The sequence below is a fragment of the Vulpes vulpes genome, chromosome 11, assembly GCF_048418805.1.
Source record: "Vulpes vulpes isolate BD-2025 chromosome 11, VulVul3, whole genome shotgun sequence".
NCBI classification, from domain to species: Eukaryota; Metazoa; Chordata; class Mammalia; order Carnivora; family Canidae; genus Vulpes; species Vulpes vulpes.
The window spans coordinates 24,543,568-24,566,022 of record NC_132790.1 but is presented as its reverse complement, the minus strand read 5'-3'; the positions used below and the strand labels follow the sequence as shown (position 1 = coordinate 24,566,022).

General features: G+C 51.1%; 1 protein-coding gene across 14 annotated transcripts in view; it reads left to right on the top strand.

Annotated features, from left to right (window-relative positions):
• ARAP1 (ArfGAP with RhoGAP domain, ankyrin repeat and PH domain 1) overlaps nucleotides 1-22,455 on the top strand; it is a 64,633-nt gene that overhangs the window by 16,093 nt on the left and 26,085 nt on the right. For 10 of the 14 annotated variants that reach the window (XR_011995342.1, XR_011995343.1, XM_026010545.2 and 7 more), the window contains exons 2-8: nucleotides 1,398-1,481; nucleotides 6,701-7,252; nucleotides 20,032-20,201; nucleotides 20,741-20,808; nucleotides 21,374-21,510; nucleotides 21,652-21,807; nucleotides 22,201-22,270. Coding sequence is in view for 12 of the 14 variants with exons in the window: in XM_026010545.2 (XP_025866330.2) it covers nucleotides 6,744-7,252; nucleotides 20,032-20,201; nucleotides 20,741-20,808; nucleotides 21,374-21,510; nucleotides 21,652-21,807; nucleotides 22,201-22,270 (1,110 nt within the window). In the remaining 2 variants the exon portion in view is untranslated. Of the gene's footprint in view, nucleotides 1-1,397; nucleotides 1,482-6,700; nucleotides 7,253-11,288; nucleotides 11,784-12,435; nucleotides 12,500-20,031; nucleotides 20,202-20,740; nucleotides 20,809-21,373; nucleotides 21,511-21,651; nucleotides 21,808-22,200; nucleotides 22,271-22,455 lie in introns of those variants that run through there. The other 4 variants (XM_026010547.2, XM_072727348.1, XM_026010548.2 and 1 more) reach the window with 3 other exon arrangements.

Sequence of the window (22,455 nt, the reverse complement as noted above, 5' to 3'; positions counted from 1 at the left end):
AGCTGCCCATTCCTAGTTGTGCGACTTTGGGCAAATTACTTCTCTATGCCTCAGTTTCTTCATCTTGAACTGTGAGATATGTACCTCATAGGGTTGCTATGAGGATTCACTAAGTTAATAAAAAGTGCTTATGTACCTATATAGTAAGGACTACTTAGGTTATCTCTTATTTTTAAAAAAAATTGTCATTTGAGTAGCACTGCCATTTTTTGCCAGTTCTTTCTGAAGTACTAATTACCTAAAATTTATTCTTATTTTTATTTTTTAAAAGATTTTAATTACTTATTTGAGAGAGTGAGCAAGAGAGTGCATAGAGGGGGAGGGAGAAGCAGACTCCCCACTGAGCAGGGAGTCCTATGCATGGCTCCATCCCAAGACCCTGAGATCATGACCTGAGCCAAAAGCAGATGCTTAACCAACTGAGCCACCCAGGCGCCCCTACCTATAATTTATTTTTGAAATACTTTTAAGGGTATCTATTCATGTCTCTCATGAATAAATAAAATCTTTAAAAAATACATAAAATACTTTAAAAACATATACCTTTTTAAGCCCCATCCTAAGAAGTGGTTGTAGAGTCTACTTAAGACAAATATCTAACTGGCAAATTAAAATGTTCACAGGTGCCCCCTAAAGCCATCATGCAGAGCCTAGCAGTCTTCAGTGACCCTGCCCTGGTGGCCGGAGACATACTGTGGCCCAGAGGTGCCCATCTCCCCCCAATCCCCCTACAGAACCCAGGCCATCCAGGCTTGCTAGTAGCTTGCCCTCAGGGACAGCCAGTTCTTTCTCCTCCTGCCTGGAAACACCCTCATTTGGCTTCCACACATATTTAGGAGCAGAGCCTCTGGCATCTGAGACCTCTGCCTCAGTTGCCCCCCACTCCCTTCACCCCATCCCATGGCTTCCAGCCTTAATGGAGAGTGTCCTGTTTCCCTGTGTGTCCCCAGCATCCTCCACCTCTCATTGACAGGCTCTGCAGTGTAGTGGGAGCTGCATCTGCTCCTCTTCTGAGTCCTCTCTGGGGGCAGTTCCCAGCACAGCCCATGCCTATGTATCCCAGCCCCTGTCCTGGGGAGGACCAGAGAGTGGGAGTCCTGACTCCTCTTTGCAATCTGTGGGGCCACCACCTCTGGGCAGGCATGTCTGCCTCTTCACTCCTGCGGGAAGGCCTTCCTCTGGTCTAACCTCCATTGCTTCACCTGGACTCCATTAGGTTCCCTGAACCCTTCCTTCTTCCCCTACCATCTTGCCCATGTCTGGCTTCCTTCTCTTTCTTCCCCCTCCTCCTCCCCTTTCTTCCTTCTTCTCTCTTCCTTCCTCCTCCTTTCCCTCCTCCTGGCATCCAGCTGTTCAGAATGGCTCATGGACTTTCTCCTCCACTCCTGTCCTTACAGGTTCCACCTTGGACCAAGATGAGGAGTAATTCAGAGTAGCTGCTGCCTCTGGAAGGATCCTTAGCGTCCTGGGCAGCCCAGCAGGTGAGTCAAGAATTGGGAAGCAGGGAGCTGGGTTAGGTGTGGTGGGCTCAGCCCCAGCTTTGAAGTAGGGGAGGCTTCGTGGAGGCTTCGTGGAGGTCAGACAGGAGGTCCCAGTTTTCATTTTGAAAATAGGCAGAGAGGCAGGGAAAGGATGAGACTAATGAGCCTCCCAGGAGGGCTTTGAAGGGGTGGGGTAGGGCAGGGACCAATGGGTGGGGTGGGGAATATGGATCACATTCTTATTTATTTATTTTAAGATTTTTTAAAAATTTTTATTTATTCATTGGGTGGAGGGGAAGGCAGAAGGCAGAGGGAGAGGCAGGCTTCCAGTGGAGCAGGGACCTGATGCAGGACTCGATCCTAGGACCCTGGGATCACAACCTGAGCTGAAGGCAGACGCTCAACCACTGAGCCATCCAGGAGCCCCTATTTTAAGATTTTTGTTTATTTATTTATTTGACAAGGAGAGAGAGAGCGCGTGCACATGTGTGCACACAAGCAGGGAGAGTAGCAGGCAGAGGGAGAGGGAGAGGGAGCCTCACTCTGAGCAGGGAGCCTAATGCAGGGCTCCATCCCAGCACCCTGGGATCATGGCTTGAACCAAAGGTAGATGATTAACTGACTGAGCCACCCAGGTGCCCCCACATTCTCTTTTAAATTGTGTTCATTTTTTGGAAAGTGATGGAAAAGTTTAAGGCGTAGAAAGGTATAGTGACAGGTAACCCTCCCTCCTTGTTCTCACAGCTACCAGGTCTTCTCCCCCAAGCCAGGCAGTTTCTTGTGTACCCCATCTGGAGGTATTATGTGCATGTGTATGCATGTATGTATATGACTATATATGTGTACATATATGTGCATTTTTAATTTAACCTAGATGTTTACATAAGAAAACACTGCTCTGCAAATTATTTTTCCACCTAACATCAAATCCTTAATATCATTTTATATGAACTTTAGAATCTGCCTATTGGTAATTTTGGGGGGATTGTGCTTTGTACTTGTTATAGCTTAACCCAGGAAGAACTGATGTCTTCATAATGTTGAGAGCTGGTTTTCCAAGAACATCCAATATATTTCGTTTGTGTCTTCCTTTGGGCCCCTCAACAGCCTTTTTTTTTTTTTTTTAAGATTTTATTTATTTATTCATTAGAGACACACATAGAGAGAGAGAGAGGCAGAGACACAGGCAAAGGGAGAAGCAGGCTCCATGCAGGGAGCCCGATGTGGGGCTCGTTCCTGGGACTCCAGAATCATGCCCTGCGCTGAAGGCAGGTGCTAAACCGCTGAGCCACCCTGGGATCCCCCTCAGCAGCCTTTTTAAAGAACTCACGTAGTTCAAAATGTAGGTTATAGATGAAGATGTAGAGTGAAAAGTCTCCCTCCCACCAGAGGTGGGTTTCCAGGGAAGCTGAGCTTCAGGCTCCTTCCAATGCCCTGGGAGGAACCCTGGCACTGTATGCATGTGGTCATGTGGTTTTGGAAATTTTTACAGAAGTAAGATATTTTTGTTTTTTCAATAAAGTTTTTAAATTTTTAAAAAAAGACTGTATTTGTTTATTTGGCAGAGAGAGAGAGAGAGAGAGAGAGAGAGCCAGTGCATACATGGGGAGCAGCAGAGAGAGAGGGACAAGCAGGCTTCCCAGTGAGCAGGGAGCCTGATTCGGGGCTCGATCCCAAGACCCTGGGACTATGACGTGAGCTGTAGGCAGATGCTTAACTGACTGAGCCACACAGGCACCCTTATAATTCTTTTTAAACTGAGATATTATTGACATATGATATTGTATTAGTTTTCAGGTATACAACATAATGATTTGATATTTGTGTATATTGTAAAATGATAAGACATTATAATACCTTTTTTTTAAGGGAGGGAGGTGGGAGAGGGGCAGAGGGAGAGCGAGAGAAATAATCTCAAGCAGGCCCCACGCCCAGCGCAAAGCCTGTCATGGGGCCCTATCTCATGACCCTGAGATCATGACCTGAGCCTAAATTAAGAGTCAGACACTTAACAGACTGACCACCCAGGCACCACTCTGATATCTTTTTCTTAAAGAGGGAATCGAACATGTGTCAGCATCAGAACTCTTGAAGTCTGGCTGTAGGTCTGCCCCCTTCTGTCCTCTCAGCCCTCAATTCTCCTTAGAGGCAAGGTCACCTTGTCTCTGATGTATCTTTTCAGAGAAATTTTATGTATTTACCATCCCTGTGAACTGATCTCTCCTCTCTGGTTTGTTTTTTTCCTACATCAAAGGCAGAATGTTCTATATACTGCTCTACACCTTTCTTTAACCATTAACAATGCATCTGGGAGGTCATCCCATATCAATATGTAATAATAATGTTTCCTCTTTTTTTTTTTTTTAAGTAGGCTCCACACCCAGCATAGAGCCCACCTTAAGGCTTGAACTCACAAGCCTGAGATCAAAACCTGAGCTGAGATCAAGAGTCAGATGCTTAACCTACTGAGCCACCCAGGTGCCCTGAGCTTCCTCATTTTTTTAAGACTGCTCAGTATTCTACTACATGACTACACTATAATGTAGTTATCCATTCCCTGTTTGATTGGTATTTGGGTTATTTCCAGTGTTTTGGTATTATACACATCGCTGTTACCAGTCACTTTGGAAGACTGCAGGGCAGGTATTGTCTACAGGTGGCTGGATCAAAGAGTAAAAGGACTTGGGGTTTTCATACCTATTGTGGTTTAATTGCCCTTCCCAGAGGCACACCCATCAGCTGGGCAGGGGAATGCCTCACCCCTCAGTGTCACCACTTAGTGTGAGGAGGTTAAGTTCCTTTTCGTATGCTTAAGAACCATTTATATTTTCCTTTCTGTATTTTGTATTTTTTGCCCCCTTTTTTTCCTGTTAGGTCATTAACCTGTTTATTTCTAGGTGCTTTTCAGTTTTCAGAAAAATCAATCCTGTGTCTGGGATATGAGAGGCATGTGTCCTCTGACTTGTCGGTTATCTCTTGGCTTTGTTTCTAGTGCGTTTTTATCATGCAGGAATGTTTGATTTTTTTTTTAAAGGTCTTATGTATTTATTTAAGAGAGAGAGAGGGAGACACACACACACACACACACACACACACACACACACACACACACACCATGAGCCAGGGGAGAGGCAGAGGCAGAAGGAGAAGCAGACTCCCTGCTGAGCATGGAGCCCAAGTGGGGGGGGCTTGGGGGGCTGGATCCCAGGACTTTGGGATCATGACCTGAGCCACCCAGGCACCCCTGCTTTTTATAGAGTTGAATATTTTACTCATTACATTCCTAGGTTTGTATCGTTTCTAAAAGGCTTTTGCCTCTCTCAGATGATATTTTAAATCCTTTCATGATCTTATTTTTTAAAATGAAATCTTTGTAATTTATCCTGTTGTAAAGTGTGAAGTAGGAGGGTCTGATTTTGCTTCTAGATTGTTCCACAGCTGTCCTAAAAATTTAATAATCCATCTTTTTTCACTAGTTTGAGATGTTACTTTTATTGGACATTAAATTCTTATATGTGTTTAGATCTATTTTTGATCTATTTGTTTTGTTTGATTCATCTGCTCAGGTGCTGGTAACATTTACTATCTTAATTACTGGCTGATTCTCACTCTTTACCTTTCTTTTCCCCCCACCTCCTGCTTGAGAATTTTCCTGGCTCTTCCTGCTTGTTTACTTTTCCACATGAATTTTTTTTAAGGATTTTATTTATTTATTCATGAGAGACACAGAGCGGGGGCTGGCAGAGACAGGCAGAGGGAGATGCAGGCTTCATGTGGGGAGCCTGATGTGGGACTCAGTCCCGGGTCTCCAGGATCATACCCTCAGCTGAAGGCAGATGCTCAACCACTGAGCCACCCAGGCGTCCCTCCACATGAATTTTCAAATCTGCTTGTCTAGCTCTTCTTCCCTACCCCTCAAAACTGTGTGGTATTTAATAGGATTCTGCATATTTATATATTAGCTTAGAAATAATATCTTCATGGTGCCTTCTACATGGGAACATACTGTGTCTTTCATTTTTCCAGGTTTCTTCTTTCTGTCTCTTCCTATAGATCTTACACAGTTCTTACTGTTTCTTTTTGGTGTTTTCGGTTTTGTAATGCTATCGTAAATGAGGCTTTTCATCCAGGTTTTCTACCTGGTTATTGCCTATAAATATTGATTTTGTTATATTAGTTTTGAATCCAGCTCACTTATAAATTCCTTAACTTTTAATCCTATGATTAATAATAATCACTGTCATGAAATGGATATCCTTGATTCCTGACCTTAATGAAGATTTTTCCATTGTTTTCCCATTAAGTAAGGTGCCAATTTTTAGTTTAAGGAAGTATCAATCCATTTCTATGTTAGTGAAATTTTTGTTAAGTACACTGGATATTGTGTTTTATCATTTGCTTCTTTGGTATCTGTGGAGAAGATCTGGTGACTTTTCTCTTTTGATTTGTTAATCACCTTCTCCTTGTATCATCTGTCTCTTGACTCTGCCAGGCCAGGAGCTCTGGAGTGCAGAGATGCGACCTGAGTCCCTACCACCCCGTGTGAGGCTCTGTCCAATGAACAAATGAGTGGATGGCCTTTCCTATGCATTAACCACCTTGGTGGTGGGAGGGGTGCCTCATTCACAGGGCCAGGACCCCAGAGGCTGTGTGATGTTGGCTTCACTTAACTCCTGGAACATTCTGCTTCCTCCAGGGGCATGGAGGTGGGGTGAAGCTCAACCCCTAGATGGGCTTGCCACTCTGAGCAGATTGGAGCAGGGGGTATCCCTCAACCTAACCCATACTCACTAAGCCCCTGGGCCTGGCCATGAGCTGGGAACTGGTGCCTCAGAAGGAACTGGGCCCTTGCCTGGGTCTTGCAGAGGGAAGTAGACGGTATGTGTGCCAGACACAGCCATTGGCCAGCCTTGCAGCAGTGGCCCAGGTTGTGGATGGGTCTTAGGAGTGATATCAACTCTGGAGGTACTGGAGGGTGTGCCAAAAGAGATGTGAGCTGGATGCTAGGAGGCCACAGAGGTGGAGGTGGTGGGTTTCAGGCAGAGAGAAAAGCCTGTGTGTTCAGGGATCTAGCAGTATCTGCCTTGCCTGGCACATGGGGCTCAGAGGAGAAAGCTCAAGGACAGAGCTTTGGCATGGGAGAGCCACAGAGGGTTGCTAATCGGGGCACTATGGCCAGGCAGCCTTGCCTCTCACTTGTGTCCATCTGTCTATTCCAGGTCTGGACAGGCCCCTGCTGGCCGGCCTCTGCTAGCAGGAACCATGGCAGAGGCTGGGGATGCAGCACTGTCTGTGGCTGAGTGGCTGCGGGCACTGCACCTGGAGCAGTACACTGGGCTCTTCGAGCAGCATGGGCTGGTGTGGGCCACAGAGTGCCAAGGCCTCAGTGATGCCCGCCTGGTAGACATGGGCATGCTACTCCCTGGTCACCGCCGCCGCATCCTGGCTGGCCTGCTCCGTGCCCACACGCCCCCGACCCCTGCACCCCGCCCCACCCTACGACCTGTGCCCATGAAGCGTCATGTCTTCCGCACTCCACCTGTGCCTGCCACCCCACCAGAGCCACTGCCCGCGGCTGGAGAGGACGAGGGGCTGCCCGCTGCCCCACCCATCCCACCCCGGAGGAGCTGCCTTCCGCCTGCCTGCTTCTCCGCCCCATCCGCAGCAGCCCCAGACCCCGTGCTGCCCCCGCTGCCTGCCAAGCGGCATTTGGCAGAATTAAGTGTTCCTCCTGTGCCCCCCCGCACTGGGATGCCACGCCTGCTGGTGAGGTGAGTGCACGCCATCCATGGTGGGAGGAATAGGGGTGGAAGATCCTAGAAAGTGGAGAGGGAGTTTGTGGCCTTTGGCATTGGGGGTAAGAAAGGCACCTCAGTGGAGGGAACAGCATGTGTAAAGCTCAGAGGTGGGAAGCACCATCCGGGGCCACTCTGAGCAGATTGGAGCTAAACTGGGGGGTGAGTGTGGGGGTGGCTTGTGGATGGCATGGTGGGACATTCTGGGAATGCCCGGTGGGAAGCCAGGAAGGTTTTAAGCAGAATAATTGGGTAAAAGCTGAATACTAAAAAGATGACTCTGGGGGCTGGTGAGGTTGGTGGAGAAGGAGGAAGCTAGGTGACTAGCGACAGGGCCTAGGCTCCCAGGAGAGGCAGAGAGAATGGATAGGACTTGGGGATGGCCTGGGTATAAGCAGAGAGGGCACAGGGAGCCACATGGCATCCATGTTTCCATCTTGGGTGGATAATGATGCTGTTCTTGATCTGGGAGTTCAAGGACAGAAGCATACCCAGGAAGCAAGTCTGGAGTTCAGTTTGGGGCCTGGTGAGTATGAGACGCTGGGAGATGGGAGTACATTCTGAGTCAGTAGGTAGCATGTGGAGGTAACAGTCTAGGATGATGAACTTGCTGTGGGGGGAGCAGGAACTTCCCAGGGCCTGCTGCTTGTGTCCCATCTTCCCCCTGTACTGCTCCTGCCACACGTCCCCAAATCCTGGGGACACTTCTCAGGCCACAACCTACTCACCCTCCCTCTTCCTCAGAATTGTTTTCCCCGCTCCTGGCTCTTGGTACTCCTGTTTCCTTGAGTTTCCGCCTACTTCTGTCCATTTTAACCTCTTTCATATATACCCTCTGTTCTTGCCATGTGCTGGGGTGCCCAGCTGGGAGGGAGCATCCCCAGTTAGTACTGGATATGTGTTCGGGGGTGTATTGGAGATTATTTCAGTACTTGGACCAAGTCAGCCCAGTCTGGGAAGGCTTCTCGGAGGAGGAAAGGATGTATAGAGAGAGGTCTCCTGGTCCCTATTGTTGGGCACTCTGCTGGGTGCTTCACTTACAAGATCTTGTTTGGTCCCTGCTCAAGCCTTCTGGGGATTTGTGTTCTGTTTTCAAGCAGAGAAACTGAGTCTCAGAAAAGGGAGAGGAGCCCTGGCTGGATCCATGCCAAGTGCATGCTCAGGGAGTCCCTGTGGGGAGGGCCTGGGAAGCTTTCCCCACCCAGAGAGGGGCCTTAAGTAAGGAGGCCTTGCCGGCTAAGCCAGGGCTGTGCTGTTTTGAGGTTTGATTGGTGGAAGCACAAAAGGGGTTTTTGCCTTTCCTGGGCTCACACTGTGCAAGATGGTGCTAGGGTCCCCTAGGAGCCAGGCTCACGTTTAGATTGGAGTTTCCTGGAGCCCTTCTGCCCTCTAGTGGCCATTCTCATACATGCATGAGACTTTTTTTTTTTTTTAAGATTTTATTTATTTGAGAGACAGCACCTGCGTGACAGAGCATGGAGGGAGGGCCGAGCAGAGGGGCAAGGGACAGAGGGGGAGGGAGTAGCTGCTCCAGCTGAGCAGGGAGCCTGACCCGGGATCATGACCTGAGCCGAAGACAGATGCTTAAAACGACTAAGCCATCAGGCCTCCTAGCCATTTCTGTTTCTTTTCATTCCATCATTATAGAGGGGGCTGAGGGAGAGAGAGAGCATATGTGTGTCTGTCCATCTGTATCTAGGGCTGGGAGTAGGTGAACAAGGACAGGAGGCAGGGCCCTGTCCGTTAGAAGCTCACAAAGGCTAAGGGAGGCAAACCTCTCACTAAGAGAGTGGAGGCCTGGATTCCTGTCTCGGAGCCAGAATACCTGGGGCAGGCCCAGCTAGCTGTGTGAGTGATGAGCAATTGCCCCTCTGGGCCTGTTTCTATTGGGTGCCCTCCTGGAACTAACATCTGTGTTCAGGGGAGTTGTTGGGTAGAGTAAGGGTCCCATCTATGCCCCGGAGTACCAGCCCCAACCCTCAGAGCCTCAGTGTGAACTTAGTCATTTAGTTAGCCTGTGGAGGAGGCCAGGCTTCCATGCTCAGGAGTCTGGGCCCTTTAGCTAAAGGACCCCAAATTTATTCCATGCTGAGAGAACTTGGAGACAGTTATTCTTCACAATCTGGGGCTATTTCTTAAGGCAGATTGTGATGGGAGGTGAGCTGCCAAGCCTGGCTTCCTTGTCCTGGGGTCTTTGACATTTGGAACTTTGGATATCTGTAGGTGCTAGCACCCTGACTTGCAAGATGTACAAAATCTTCAAAGCCCAGGACAGAAAAACTCACTGAGGGCGGAGCTTCATGTGTAGGTAACAGGTGAAGGCTGGGCAGGGAGGAGACGGGGATAGAGCCTGACTGGCTCTCCCTCCTGGCCCCTTCTTCTGGACACCAGGCTCCATGGTGCCCAGCAGAAGGCTATTCAACATGACCTGCTCCTGTCCCCTTTGTAGAAGTCCCTTCTTCCTGATACAGCCTTTGGGTCCTTGCTTGCACCCTTTAGTGATAGAGGTCTCACTTTCTCTGTCTTAGGACCTCTTAAACCAGTTCATGTGGTGTCCAAGTGAGCACATCTGCCTGGCTCCCCATCACCAGCCTCCCAGCAGAATTTGGGATTATCTGCTGTGTGTGCATGTGTATACTCTGGAGATAGTGACTCCATGTGAGGGCATGCCTAGCCAGTTTGTATTTGTGCACCCGCAGGGGTGCATGTTTGCACAAGCCATCAAGGAAGTAGTGTGTCTGTGTATTTACGTTTCTGCATGGGTTTTAAGGGAGGCCCTATGTGATCCTAATATGTATATATGAGTGGGGGTTTATTCAGTTTCAGTGATTACTTGCTGGTGGTGGTATGTGTGTGTGAGGTCATCAGGGCCTGTGTACACACATGCATGTGCCTGTGTCTACTGGCCTGGTGGAAACTCCAACAGTGTGAGTCCATTTGTGAATGCATGTGCTGTGGGTGGTGAATTGGTATGTGTGTTATTTGTGTACTGCCAGGTGTGAGCCACTGTGCTGCCAAGCCCACTAGTGTCAGCTCCACTAAGACCAAGATTGTTATTGATTTTGTTTACTGCTGAATCCCTCATACCTGGAACAATGCCAGCTGCCTAATAGGCACTCTGAAAGTATTTGTTGTGTGCAGGAATAGATGAAGACTGCATGAATTTCTGTACTGCCCAGTGCTGAGCACGTGTGCCACCCACACAGACTTGGCACCCACAGAGTGCCTTCAGCACACACTGCATGTTAGACAGTAGGGTTAAGGGGCCCCAAGCTCACCATCCCAAATCCCTTACCACTATACAACTTGGGTCACCCCAGATGTCTTAGAAAGGCAGAGGCCTTCATGGAGGCAGGCAGAAAATGAGCAGGGATGGGGTTGCCACCTCCTTGCCCTAACTGGGTCAGGACTCTCAGAACCAGGCTTACCATCCTGCCTGGCGTGAAACAACCCTACTTCACTCCTCAGAGGGTCTACACCCCCCACCATTATTTAAGCTTATGATAGGGAACTTGTTGATGAGTCCAGAAATGCTGAGAAACTTTCCCAGAGTCGCACAGCCCAGCAGAGTGGAAGCCATTGTTCAGACCCTGCCTCCTGGCCTGGGGCCCCATCTACTTAGCCCCAGGTATCATAGATGTGAACCCTCTGAGCCTGCTTCCCTAAGTGGCAGAGGGGTCTTTTCTCATCCAGGGTTCCAGGGTCACTCCACAGAGCCCCTCTCAGATGACTCTGGATCTCAGTGTCCCCCTCTGATACCTGCTAGATGCCTAGAGATACCTCTAAAGAGGAATATTTTCCCAGAGAGGGCAGCTGCCAGCTGGAATCCTACTGCAAGGCCTCCCACCTGTGCCCTCGACTGCCCTGCAGCTCAGCCAATCCCTCGTCTTCCTGAAGGCTGATCACTTGTTACTGGGGCAGAACTTGCTCCCTTCAAAGAGCCTCTTTCTCAGCCTCTCTGGACCTCCTTTTTGGGGGTGGGGAGGAGCCAGCCAAGGCCAAGGTTTCCTGAGGGTCTACTCTGTAAGGCCCTGCTAGACGGCCCTGGGGTGGCTTGTCCCATTCCAATTTGGGGTTGAGGGGGGGCAGCCTGGGGGCGGGGAGGAAGTGTCTGCCCCAAGGGATTCTGGGTGACTTTTCTCTTTCTCAGTGTTTTCAGGAAGTGTGTGTATTGGCCAGGGCGGCAGGGGGTGGGGGAGGAGGAGAGCAGGAAGCCAAGGGAGACCAAAACTGGATACACACACACACACACACACACACACACACACACACACTCACTCACTCCTGGACAGATTCAGTCTTACACAGAAACACGTACTCAGACAAGTGATCACGGCCCCTGAGAGCCGTACCTGAACCCAGACACCGCCTCAGACACACCCAGGGAGCAGGGGCCTGGCTGTCTGCCAGAGCAGCCCTGGTCGGACGAGCTGCCTGCTTGGGCGCACAGCGCTGTGGAGCGGGAGCCGTGGGAGTCCTCCGGGCCCGGACCTGTGGGCATCTGAGGGTGAGCGAAGGGCAGCTTTGGGCCGGGCTGTCAGTGGCGGCCGGGGAGGGAGGCTCCTTCCGAGGGTCTGTCTGTCACCGCTGGGCAGGGTTTTCTGTGGCCCTCCCTCCACCCCTCCTGGTTTTTCTCTCAGATTTTCTCTTCTTTCACTTTCTCCACATCTTCTGTTGCCCTTTCCTTTTCTCCCCTTCTCTTCTTCTTCCCTCTGCCCTGGGCTTTTCGGGCCTCCATCTTCCCATTAGCCTGTCTCTTGGGCCCACTGGGAGCCCACAGTGCCTCGGTGGGTGTCTGCCTATCGGGGACCTGGTGCTGATCTCAGTCTGGCTTCTCTCAGAGTCCAGTTCAAGGGTGTTGTGGCTGTGGGCAGCCTCCACCTCCCTTTGCCCTCCCACTGAGTCCAGGGTAATAGGGAGACCTGAGGAGGGCTGGTACTTGGTTGGTGTGGTTCCTATTCCACTTCCCTAGAGCCAGTAAAGTGGTGGGTACCTATGATGCTGGCGGGCTGGGTTGGCCTTCCTTCCCCCCAATTGCTGTGAATCCCTAATGAACTCAACAACCCTGTGCTTGAGTCACTTGGGGACACAGAAATGCCTCTAACTGGGTCCTATCTGCATCCAGCCCTGCCCTGTGCCCTTGGCTCATCTTTCCACAGGGCTCAGCAGATACCCACCTGCACCTTCTCCTACCAGGACAACCTTGAGCTGGACCCTCAGGAGGTAGGGGATGGGGTCCATAGAGTCTTGGACCCCCTCGTGGGCCTTGCCCTGTAGCCCTCAAGAACCAGCACAGGCCCAGACCTGGGAAGCATGAAGAGCTGCTGTGGGAGAGCTGGGCCTCCGCCGCCTCCTGCCCACTACAGCACTGCTTGCCTGTGGGAAAGCTCAGTGTAGGCCCAGTGGCAGACATGCCACAAAGGGCCCAACTGGCTGTGTGAGCGTAGAGGAGGGAGCGGTTGAGTGGACTTTCCTGAAGGCATGTCATGAGCACATTGGAGCTAATGATCTAGATCATTGTGGGGATTAAATACAGAAGCCTCCCAGAAGAATGCTTAGCACCTAGTGGGTACTAAGTGGTAGCTGTCGTTCCAGGGACAAGTACTAAGAGTGGAATGAAGCCTTGGCTGTGAGGGTGGATGCTGGGTTCATTGGGTTCTGCTCTGTGGAGGGATGAGGCACTGCTGTCTTTCTCTAGTGATCGGGATGAGAGTGGGGTGCTGGTCATTCATCAAACTCTTCGAAGCCCCCTCTGTGTTGGGTGATGGCATGGAGAGAGGCTGGCCCGAGGGGGCTCACAGTATGTGCAGAGGCCGAGGGGCATTCTGCTGCAGATGACATCTAAGCAACGGGAAACCCAGGAAGGGCTTTCCATGCTGTGAGCTGGGCAGAAGTAACAGAACAGAACCAGGGGAGTGCTGGAGGGGTTGACCTTTGGGTCTCATGATGGAGAAGGAAGGACAGGGATAGTCATGGAGGAAGCCAGAAGCACAGGACTGAGGCCTGAGCCCCCATATAGCCAGGGCACAAATGAGGAAGTGGGCAGATGGGAAGGTTTGCCTCCGTGGGAGTGGGAGGTGAGGGGGAGAGACAGATATGGTCAGATCATTGGGCCTCATCCAGTGAGAGCCCCTCTTCTGCTCCTGAGAGCCTCAGGTTAAGATTGGGCTGGGTCCTTCCAAGGCCAGTGTGACAACTTAAGGGGAAGGTCCTGAAGCCAAGACAGGATGTAAGCCTGGGTTCTTGGTCCTCTGAGGTCAGTTCAGTGAAGCAAACATTGGTAGACACAACTATACTGAGTGATCAGAAGCATGGAGGCTGGAGGAGCCCCAGGGAGGCCCCAGCCCAGCCGGCAACATGAGAGGAGGCACAAAGTGGTGATGGAGGATGTACCGTTTGGACAGAAAACGGTGTTCTAGGTAGAAGGACCAACATAATGCAAAGGCCTGGAAGTATGCATTTATGGAATACAGCTCAGGGAAGCATGGCTAGAAAGTGAGTAGGGGATGAGTTCAAGGCCAGCCTAATATTCAGACCGCCCCACTCTGTCGGCCCATCTGTCCTTATGGTAAAGCCTGATTCTTTTGGCCATATAGATTGATATAGACAGAAAGATCTAAAGGAATAGCCAGGGGCCACCCTGGGGGAGGAGCCCATGAAGCAGGTTCTTGGCCCATCCTGTGGGATCTGAGCCGCTCTCACTGCAGCCAGGATGAAAAATGCGCTGCTGACCTGCGGGAATGGCTTTTCTTACTGAATTGTCAGTAAGGCTGAAGACCAATCAGGGAAGAAACTGAGGCTCAGAGGTAAAGTGACCTGCTTTGCGAGGCCAAACACCAAAGGACAGTCAAGCTGGGATTTGAGCGGGTGGAGCAGGCTCCGCCTGGCTCTAAAGCTCCATCTCTTAGCTGGACTGACCACACATCTCATTTTGCCCAGGACAGGCCCTGTTTATACCTCTTGCTTGGACATAGTTACTAATAGTTTCTCTTTAAACTGTCAGAAACTTTCTGGTTTACACAATTTTTAAAAATATGATCACCCTATGATATGATCACCCTATTCTTACCCATTCTGACTAGGGACCCTCACTTGTTCCCCCAACCCCCATGTTTAAGGTCAGGTATGTGTATTTGCCCAATTCAATAAAACAAACCTTCTCAGGCTGAGGTGCCAGACTGGGGTGAATCAGCCTCAGCCCCTGTCCAGGAGTTGCCTGATCTTGCTTTGGGCATCGTGGGGAGAACAGATGTGTCCACATGTCACTTGGATAGAGGGGAAAGGGGCTGAAGGAGCAGGAGAGCCAGGGATGGTGGGTAGGTGGAAGCCCACTGAGGATAGGCCCATTGAGCTGGGTTCTTAGGTACACATGGGCTTTGCAATGGGCTGAGATGATAGGGGAGGATAGTGAGGAGGAAGCAAGCAGCGTAAGCAGAGGTTTGGAGTGGGAGGACATTGAGCATGTGCTCGTGTTTGGTGCTCAGGGCTGGGGCCAATCTTCTGATCTAATGGCTCAGAAGTCAGTGGGAAGCATCCAGCTCGGTGTCAGCTACAGATTGGAGCTGAGGCCGCTCTTGGGGTTGCAGGCACTGAGTGGCCAGGGCTCCAGCTGGGGTGGGGGCACTCTGTGGGCACTGTCCCTTCCTCTGGGGTTTTCCCACTATGCTCTGCCTTCCGGATACCACTTCTCCTTTCCTGGCCTGGCCCTGACTCAGCATGGCCCTATCCTGTGGTAGGCAGGCAGGGGTCAGCCAGGAAGGTTCCTGGAAGAGGTGGCTAGAGTGAGGCCTAGAGGTCCATGGGGGCCTCCCCTTGCTTCCACTTGCTTGGCACATAGCCATTTGCTTGCAAAGACTGTGCTGGAAGAGGAGCTGTTTGCACTGTTCCCTTTTCCCTTCTTGCCATGGTCACAATGGCCTTCAGAGAGAACTGTGATCTCATTCCCTCTTGGATGGCAACTCCAGAGCTGCCTACATCCTGCGTTGGGTGGCCATTGTAAGCAGGCAGGCCTCAGAGAAGCTCTTAGATCCTGGCCGTGGACTCATTTGACATGGTGGTTGGGTTTGCAGGCTGTGGTGCCAGGGTACAAATCCCAGCTGTTGGATCCAGGACAAATTACTTTGTATTTCTGTGCTTCAGTTTCTTTATCTGTAAAGTGGGGTAACAGTAAGCCATACCTTACAGAGTGCTTGTGAGGAGTAAATCAATGAATCCATATAAAGCGCTCAGAAGACAACTGGGAGGGCACCTGAGTGGCTTGGTCAGTTGGACGTCTGCTGTCAGCTCAGGTCATGATCCCAGGGTCCTGAGATTGAGGCCTGTGTCAGGTTTCCTGCACTCCTTCTCCTTCTGCCTGCCACTCCCCCTGCCTCTCTCTGTCAATAAGTAAAATCTTAATAAAAAAAAAAAAGGGCGAGAGAGAGAAGACAACTGGGAATATATACATACACAGAAAACTAATAAAATTGATTAATCCAGGTACTCATTTATTTATTAATCCCTGTGGAGTGCTAGGCATGCAATAGTGAATAAGGTAGGGGTTGGCACCTGCCTCTGGGACCCCACAGGCCAGGAGACAGGCCTCAGATGGGCAGATCCCTCCCAGACAGTCAGGACAGGGATGGAGGCGGGAGGCAACTGGGGTCCTCAGATGGGAGGGCTGTTGCTTCTTCAGCTCTGAGGATGCTTTGTTGCCACCCTCTTCCCCTCCGCACTGGCCCTCAGTCCTGGGGGAGGGCAGGGAAGCACTTGGCACTGCTTGGCATTGGAGGGGCAGAGCCCATCCCCACTTCTTCTGGGTCAGTCTGACTGACCCTGGCCTCACAGCCTGGAATTCTGCTCTTAGCTGATCACAGGCCAGACCCCCCCCACCAAGGCCCCTTCTTTTTGGGGTCTGGGAGGCCGTGTGTCATAGACTGCATTGCCCATCAGGAAGTCTCCAAGGATGTTGCAGCTGACCAGCCAGGGTCACACCCTTGGACCTGTGGGTACTTACTCAGTCTCTAGGCCTTCCTTCACTTTTTTTTTTAAGAGAGAGATTTTATTTATTTATTTATTTGACAGAGAGACATAGAGAATGAGCCCAAGCAGGGGGACGGGCAGAGGGAGAGAGAGAAACAGGCTCCCTGCTCAGCAGGGACCTGATGCAAGGTCCTGGAATCATGACCTGAGCCTAAGGTAGACACTTAACCTACTGAGCCACCTAGGCACCCCTTTCGTTGCCCTTTCGTTCGCTTTTCTCTCAACCATGATGGCCAACCTCTCCACTTACCCATCTGTCCCCCACCTACCCATCCATTCAACCATTTACTTGTTTTGTCATCCATCCACCCGCCCACCCAGCATGCTCTTGTTGCTGACTCAGCCGCTTCCTGCACTGGGCTGTGGGGTTAAAGACTCAGGCCTGAAGCTGCCCCTGGCCCAAAGAGACTCACAGTCAAGCAGGGGAGACAGCCTGGTGCAGTGTCCACCAGGGGATCTTCTTAGGTCCAGCTAAACATTCAGGCTCTCAAGAGTACCATAGGCCCCCCTGGCATCCAGTCATTTCAGGAGGGAACAGCTGGCCGCCAGGGTAGCAGCAGGTCTTTCTCTGCTGCGGGGTCCTGGTAGCCGTCAGAGCCACCATTCACACAGCTGTCTGTGGTCCCCCCAGGGTACAGCTCAGGGGGAGGGGACCAAGATTCACAGCAGATAGATGCGAGGGCCACCCTGGCTTAGAAACATCTGGACTCAAGGGTCAGATGTTTTGGGGCAGCCCAGGTGGCTCAGTGGTTTAGTGCCGCCTTTAGCCCAGGACCTGATCCTGGAGACCCGGGATCGAGTCCCACGTTGGGCTTCCTGCATAGAGCCTGCTTCTCCCTCTCCCTCTCCCTCTGTCTCTGCCTCTCTCTCTCTCTCTCTCTCTCTCTCTCTCTGTCTCTCATGAATAAAATAAAATCTTAAAAAGCAAAAAAAAAAAAAAAAGTTAAAAAAAAAAAGGTCAGATGTTTCTAAGGGCATTTCCCCTAATGACCCCACAGGTGTGGTTTCAGGTTCCTACATGGGATGTGCCCAGTTCCAAGCCACCACATTTAGAGAAGCCCGAAGCTCCAGCTTCTCCACCAGGTCGAGAGCCCACCTTCAGTTTCTCCCAGTCTAGGTACAGTGCCTCACTCATTCAAGCTGCTTTTGTCAAAGGCAGTGTTGCCAAGGAACATGGCTGGCATGCCACCTTTAGCAGGTTTCTCAGGGAACAGCACGAGAAAGCTAACTGAAGTTCAGATTCACAGAAAGAGAAAGAGTTTCATTCATTCTTTACCCACATGCGGAGAGGAGATGGTTAGAGCACAGGGTGATAGGGAAGTAGCCATGTGTCCTAGGAAGCACATAGACGGTGGAGTCAGCGTTCAGATCCTGGCTTAGATGCTAGCAGAATGCCTGGAACAAAGGAGGGAGATGCTTTAAAAAATGTCATTTGGAATAGTTTGTTTAAAACTTGTAACGGTGGGCGGGGGGGGCGGGGGTACCTGGGCGGCTCAGTCAGTTAAGTGTCTGCCGTTGGCTCAGATCATGATCCTGGGTTTCTGGGATTGAGCCCCACATTGGGCTCCCTGTCAGCCGGGAGTCTGCTTCTCCCTTTCCCTCTGCCCCTCCCCCGACCTCGCTGTCTGCATGAGCATGCACTCTCTCTGTCTGTCTGAAATAAAAAAGATCTTTTTAAATAAATAAATAAAGCTTGTAACAGGGGAAGATGGGCAGGGTCTGGGGGAGTGTGAAAGAGGGGTCAGGAAAGACTTTGAGAGAAGCAGAACTTAAGTTTGGAGTCAAAGGACAAGTAGATGTTCTCTGGTCAGAGACCAAGAGGAAGGGATTGCTGGAGGAGGCAAGAGCAGGAACAAAGGCCTGCATCATGGTCATGCCCCAGCCCTTGCTTGCTCTTGCGGTAGACACACACTGCCAATCACTGCCAGGGACACTGGGGCAATGACTAGTCTGAAAATAACCGGTGAGGCGAGTTGCCCACCCACTCTGGTGTTCCTCCTTGGCCCCTGCCAGATGCTGGCAGAGACAGTGGGTGGGGCCAGGCTTCCGGGCTTAGGTGCCTTGTTCCAGCTGTGTCACAACATGCCTCGTCTTGGTTAATTCTCCCAAATACCCTGCCAGTTCGGTGATGTGGTCCCCGCTCTACAGAAGAAGAAACAAGGCTCAGAGACACTAAGTGCTTTTCCTTGGACACACAGGCTAAGCCTGAGGCAGGGTTTCGTCGCATATCAGAGGCCAAAGCCAAGAGACACTCAGCCTGTGGGGAGCAGTGTGATCTGTGCAGAGACAGATACACAGAGCACTTTGGCTGTGGGAGCCCAGGGGGCTCTGAACCTGGCCTTGGAGTTGGGGGAAGGTTTGGGGGGGAGTGAGGTGGTGATAGCAGAGATGAGGGGCTGGTGTGCAAGAAGAGTGTGGTGGGCAAACAAGCATTAGGAAGGATGTATAGAAGAAGGAACTCACGTGCACTGTTGGTGAGAATGCAGTTGCAGCCTCTGTGGAAGACAGAATGGAGGTTCCTAAAAAAAAAAAAAAACAACCAACAAAAATAGAACTACCATATAATCCAGTAATTCCATTGCTGGGTATTTACCCAAAAGAAATGAAAACACTAACTCAGAAGAGTATATGCAGCCCTATGTTGATTGTAGAATTATTTATAATAGCCAAGATATGGAAGCAACTAAGTGTCTCTCGATAGGTAAATGGATAAAGAAGATATGATATATATATACATATATATCTCCCACATAATATGGGATATTATTCAGCCATAAAAAAGAATGAGATCATCATGCCATGTGCAACAACATGGATGGAGCCAAAGGCTATGATGTGGAGTGAAATCAGAGAAAGACAAATACCATATGATTTCACTCATATATGGAATTTAGGAAACAAAATAACGAAGACAAAAAAACAGACACTTAAATATGGGGAACAAACTGGTGGTTATCGGAGAGAAATGGGGGCTGGGGGAAATAGATGAGGGGATCAGGAGTACACTTATCCTGATGAGCACTGAGAAATGCATAGGATTGGCAAATCATCATATTGTACACCTGAAGCTAATGTAACACTGTATATTTAAAAATAGAGGAGTGTGGTGGGATCAGGTGAGTTTGAGGGGTCTGAGGGCACACAGGGCGTGGTGAATGTCCATGTCTGGGGTAACAAAGAAGGTGGTCTTGGCCCAGAGACCCACAGCTCAGGGCCTTAGGACTTGGTTTTTAAGGCTTTGGTCTGTGCCCTTGGTCTGGATGCCCATTTTGATCTGATCCATCCACTTGCCAACAAATGCCTCCTTATCCCTAAAAGCTCAGGTCAAGCATCACCTCCTCCAATCTTCCTTGACTCCCCAGGTTAGGGTGCAAACCACCCCCCAGCCCATTCTGGCTGGCATCCCTCTTCCAGATTGGAGACCCTATGGGTACATGTGGCTGAAAGCTAGAGCTTTGGGGACAGGTGACCCTGTCACAGCAATGCAGGGCCAGCTCATGGCCAAAGAAGGGGCCTAGTTCCTTTAAGCTTAAGGAGCTTGGGGGATTAGGGGCAGGGGAATGAGGTGAGGGAGGCTTCTGTTGGAATTTGTGGAATGAATGAGCTTTGCTGCAGCTCAGGTGAGCTGGGGGCTCAATGGGTTTGAGTCCTGGCTCTGTCACATAGTGAGCCAGCCCAGTGGCTCAACTGCCTGGAGCTAACCTCCTGGTGTCCAACTTTTGGTCTCTTCCCAGCCTTCCCTCCAAGGAAGAGGAGCTAGTGTTACCACCACTGTCATCACCTCCCCAGCCAGAGCCTGAGGAGCCCCCGGCCACCTTCCCCCGGGTGCCTCTACAGCCCCTGTCTCCACCTCCCAGCCCCCCAGAGATCCCCCCAAAGCCTCTTCGCCTGCCCCCGGAGTTCGGTGAGTGCCATAGCCAGGCATGGGGTTCCCAGTGTGTAGACTGGAATCAGGGCCCCTCAAGAGTCTACAAGGATGCAAGGATCAAACTTTCTTTTGGGCTCTGCCACATACACCATGTGGCCTTGGACAGGTGAACATCATTCTCTTCATCCTCAAAATGGAGACGACAGCACCCACCTCTGTTAAGTGCACATGGCAAACTTTTTGAGTTGTTGATGATTTTGCTTTTCCTTGGATTGTCCATTTTTCTTGATTCCTGTTACTTTTTCAGCCTTTTTAGACAGCCCCTGCTCCTGACCCCCAAACTCGCCACCTATTAGACCTCCTGGTCTGGCCTCTCATTTGGCCACCTCCTATTACTGTCCTTTGGGGCCCTGAGAGTATAAATAGCATTTCCTGTCGCATGTGCCTATTTTTGAAAGCCAGGCTGGAGTGGGATCTCTTTTAGGCTGACGGTGGCTTTTGTGAAGCCAGGCCAGGGTTCCCGGGAGGGGAGGCTAGGTTCTTTGCTTCTGAGTATCCCCCCTCTCTCTTCTCAGATGACTCTGACTACGATGAGGCTCCAGAGGAGGGGCCAGGGGCCCCAGCCAGCCTGATGACCAAGAAGGTGGGGACAGGTGGTGATTAGGGTTCGGCTGTCAGAGTGGAGGGTGGGCTGCCCCGCTGCCTTGCAGAACCTGAGGACCACCAGAGAAAGGGCCTCCAGTTCCCAGGGAAGTTTCCTTCCCCCCTTGTTTTCTTGCTGTGCAGAGCTTAGGATTTGAGCATAGGACCTGAGCTCTGGGCCAGGGGCCTGGGAGCTCTGACTTGCGGCCCCAGTTCAGTCTTCAGCCACGTCTGGATGGCTGTGTGTGGCCTCCTCTTTCCATTGGTGTTTGGAGCACTTCTCCCTTGGAGTGTCTCCCTCCGACTTCCTTTCACTTTCTGGGTTCCCATGTCTTAACTCTCCATCCCTGAGTATTTTTCACTATCCCTTCATCTTTGTCTCCGAGGCTGTCTCTCTGGGTCCCTGTGCAGTCTGCCGGTGGGGGGAGGGTGTGCAAGCAGCAGTGAAAGTGCCGGGTGGTGTGGGGCGTGGATGGAGTGGACCGAGCAGGTGGGGCAGGCCCTGTGTGGGTGTGATCTAGGGCTCGAAGGGAAACATGATGCTGGGTCTGGGGGTGGGGGGGCAGGAGGAGCTCCTGGTGAGCCAGGTCCCACGGGCTGTGCGTGTGGCCAGTCTGCTGAGCGAGGGTGAGGAACTGTCTGGGGAAGACGACGACCAAGGAGATGAAGATGAGGATGACCATGCCTATGAGGGCATCCCCAAGTAAGTGTCCACTCTTCTCCAGTGGTTGTCCTGCCCAGCCTCCCTCCTTTCCCAAGCATGGCCCGGCCATTCCACCTCTTCGGCTCCTCCCTGTGGGAGCTCCCATCCTGGGCTACTTCATTGCCTCTCCTCTTTCGCCAGTGGTGGATGGCACACCAGCAGCCTGAACTCGTCCCTGCCCAGCAGCCTCCTGATCCCCGAGCTCCCACCACACCCCATGGACGGGCTCTCTGGGGGCTCTGCCCCCATCACCTCGGTCATCAAGGCCGGCTGGCTGGACAAGAACCCACCGCAGGGGTGAGTGAGGCCTGTTAGGTCCCACTGGTTCTCTGCATGGAGATGGGGAGTGCTCTAGTATACTGGTATACTGGATCTGAAAACCAGAAGGGCTAAGGTTATTTGAATAGGTCTCTCTCCAGGCAGACTGTAACAATTGATCATCCCCACCAGACCTATGTTTTATTAACCTTAAAATTGGGAAGTTCTACTTTGAGTCTGAGTTTAATCATTCTTGCTGTAGGTAAAGTCCATCTTCTCAGTGACCATTTGGGTTCCTTCCTCCCTTGAACCTGGCTGTTCCTAACTTTATGGTAGTATGTGACTACCATAGAGGGGCTGGGGTAATCTTAGAGCCTCTCCTCTAACCACCAATCCTGTGCTCTGCTTGTCCTTCTGCTTCTGCTTCTCCAGATCTTATATTTATCAGAAGCGATGGGTGAGACTGGATGCCGATCACTTGAGATACTTTGACAGTAACAAGGTGAGGCCTGTGTTGGTCCCTGATGGGACCCCTACTGATTCTTGACACTGGATACAGGTGGAGTCCCTCCCCAGACGAGTCCTCACCTGAGCTCCGGTCTGACTCCTTGAGCTGTGTCTTCCTGACACATTGGCCAGCTGTGGGCCGTGGTCAGGGTCCCTGCAGGGGCTGTCCCTGACCCCCTG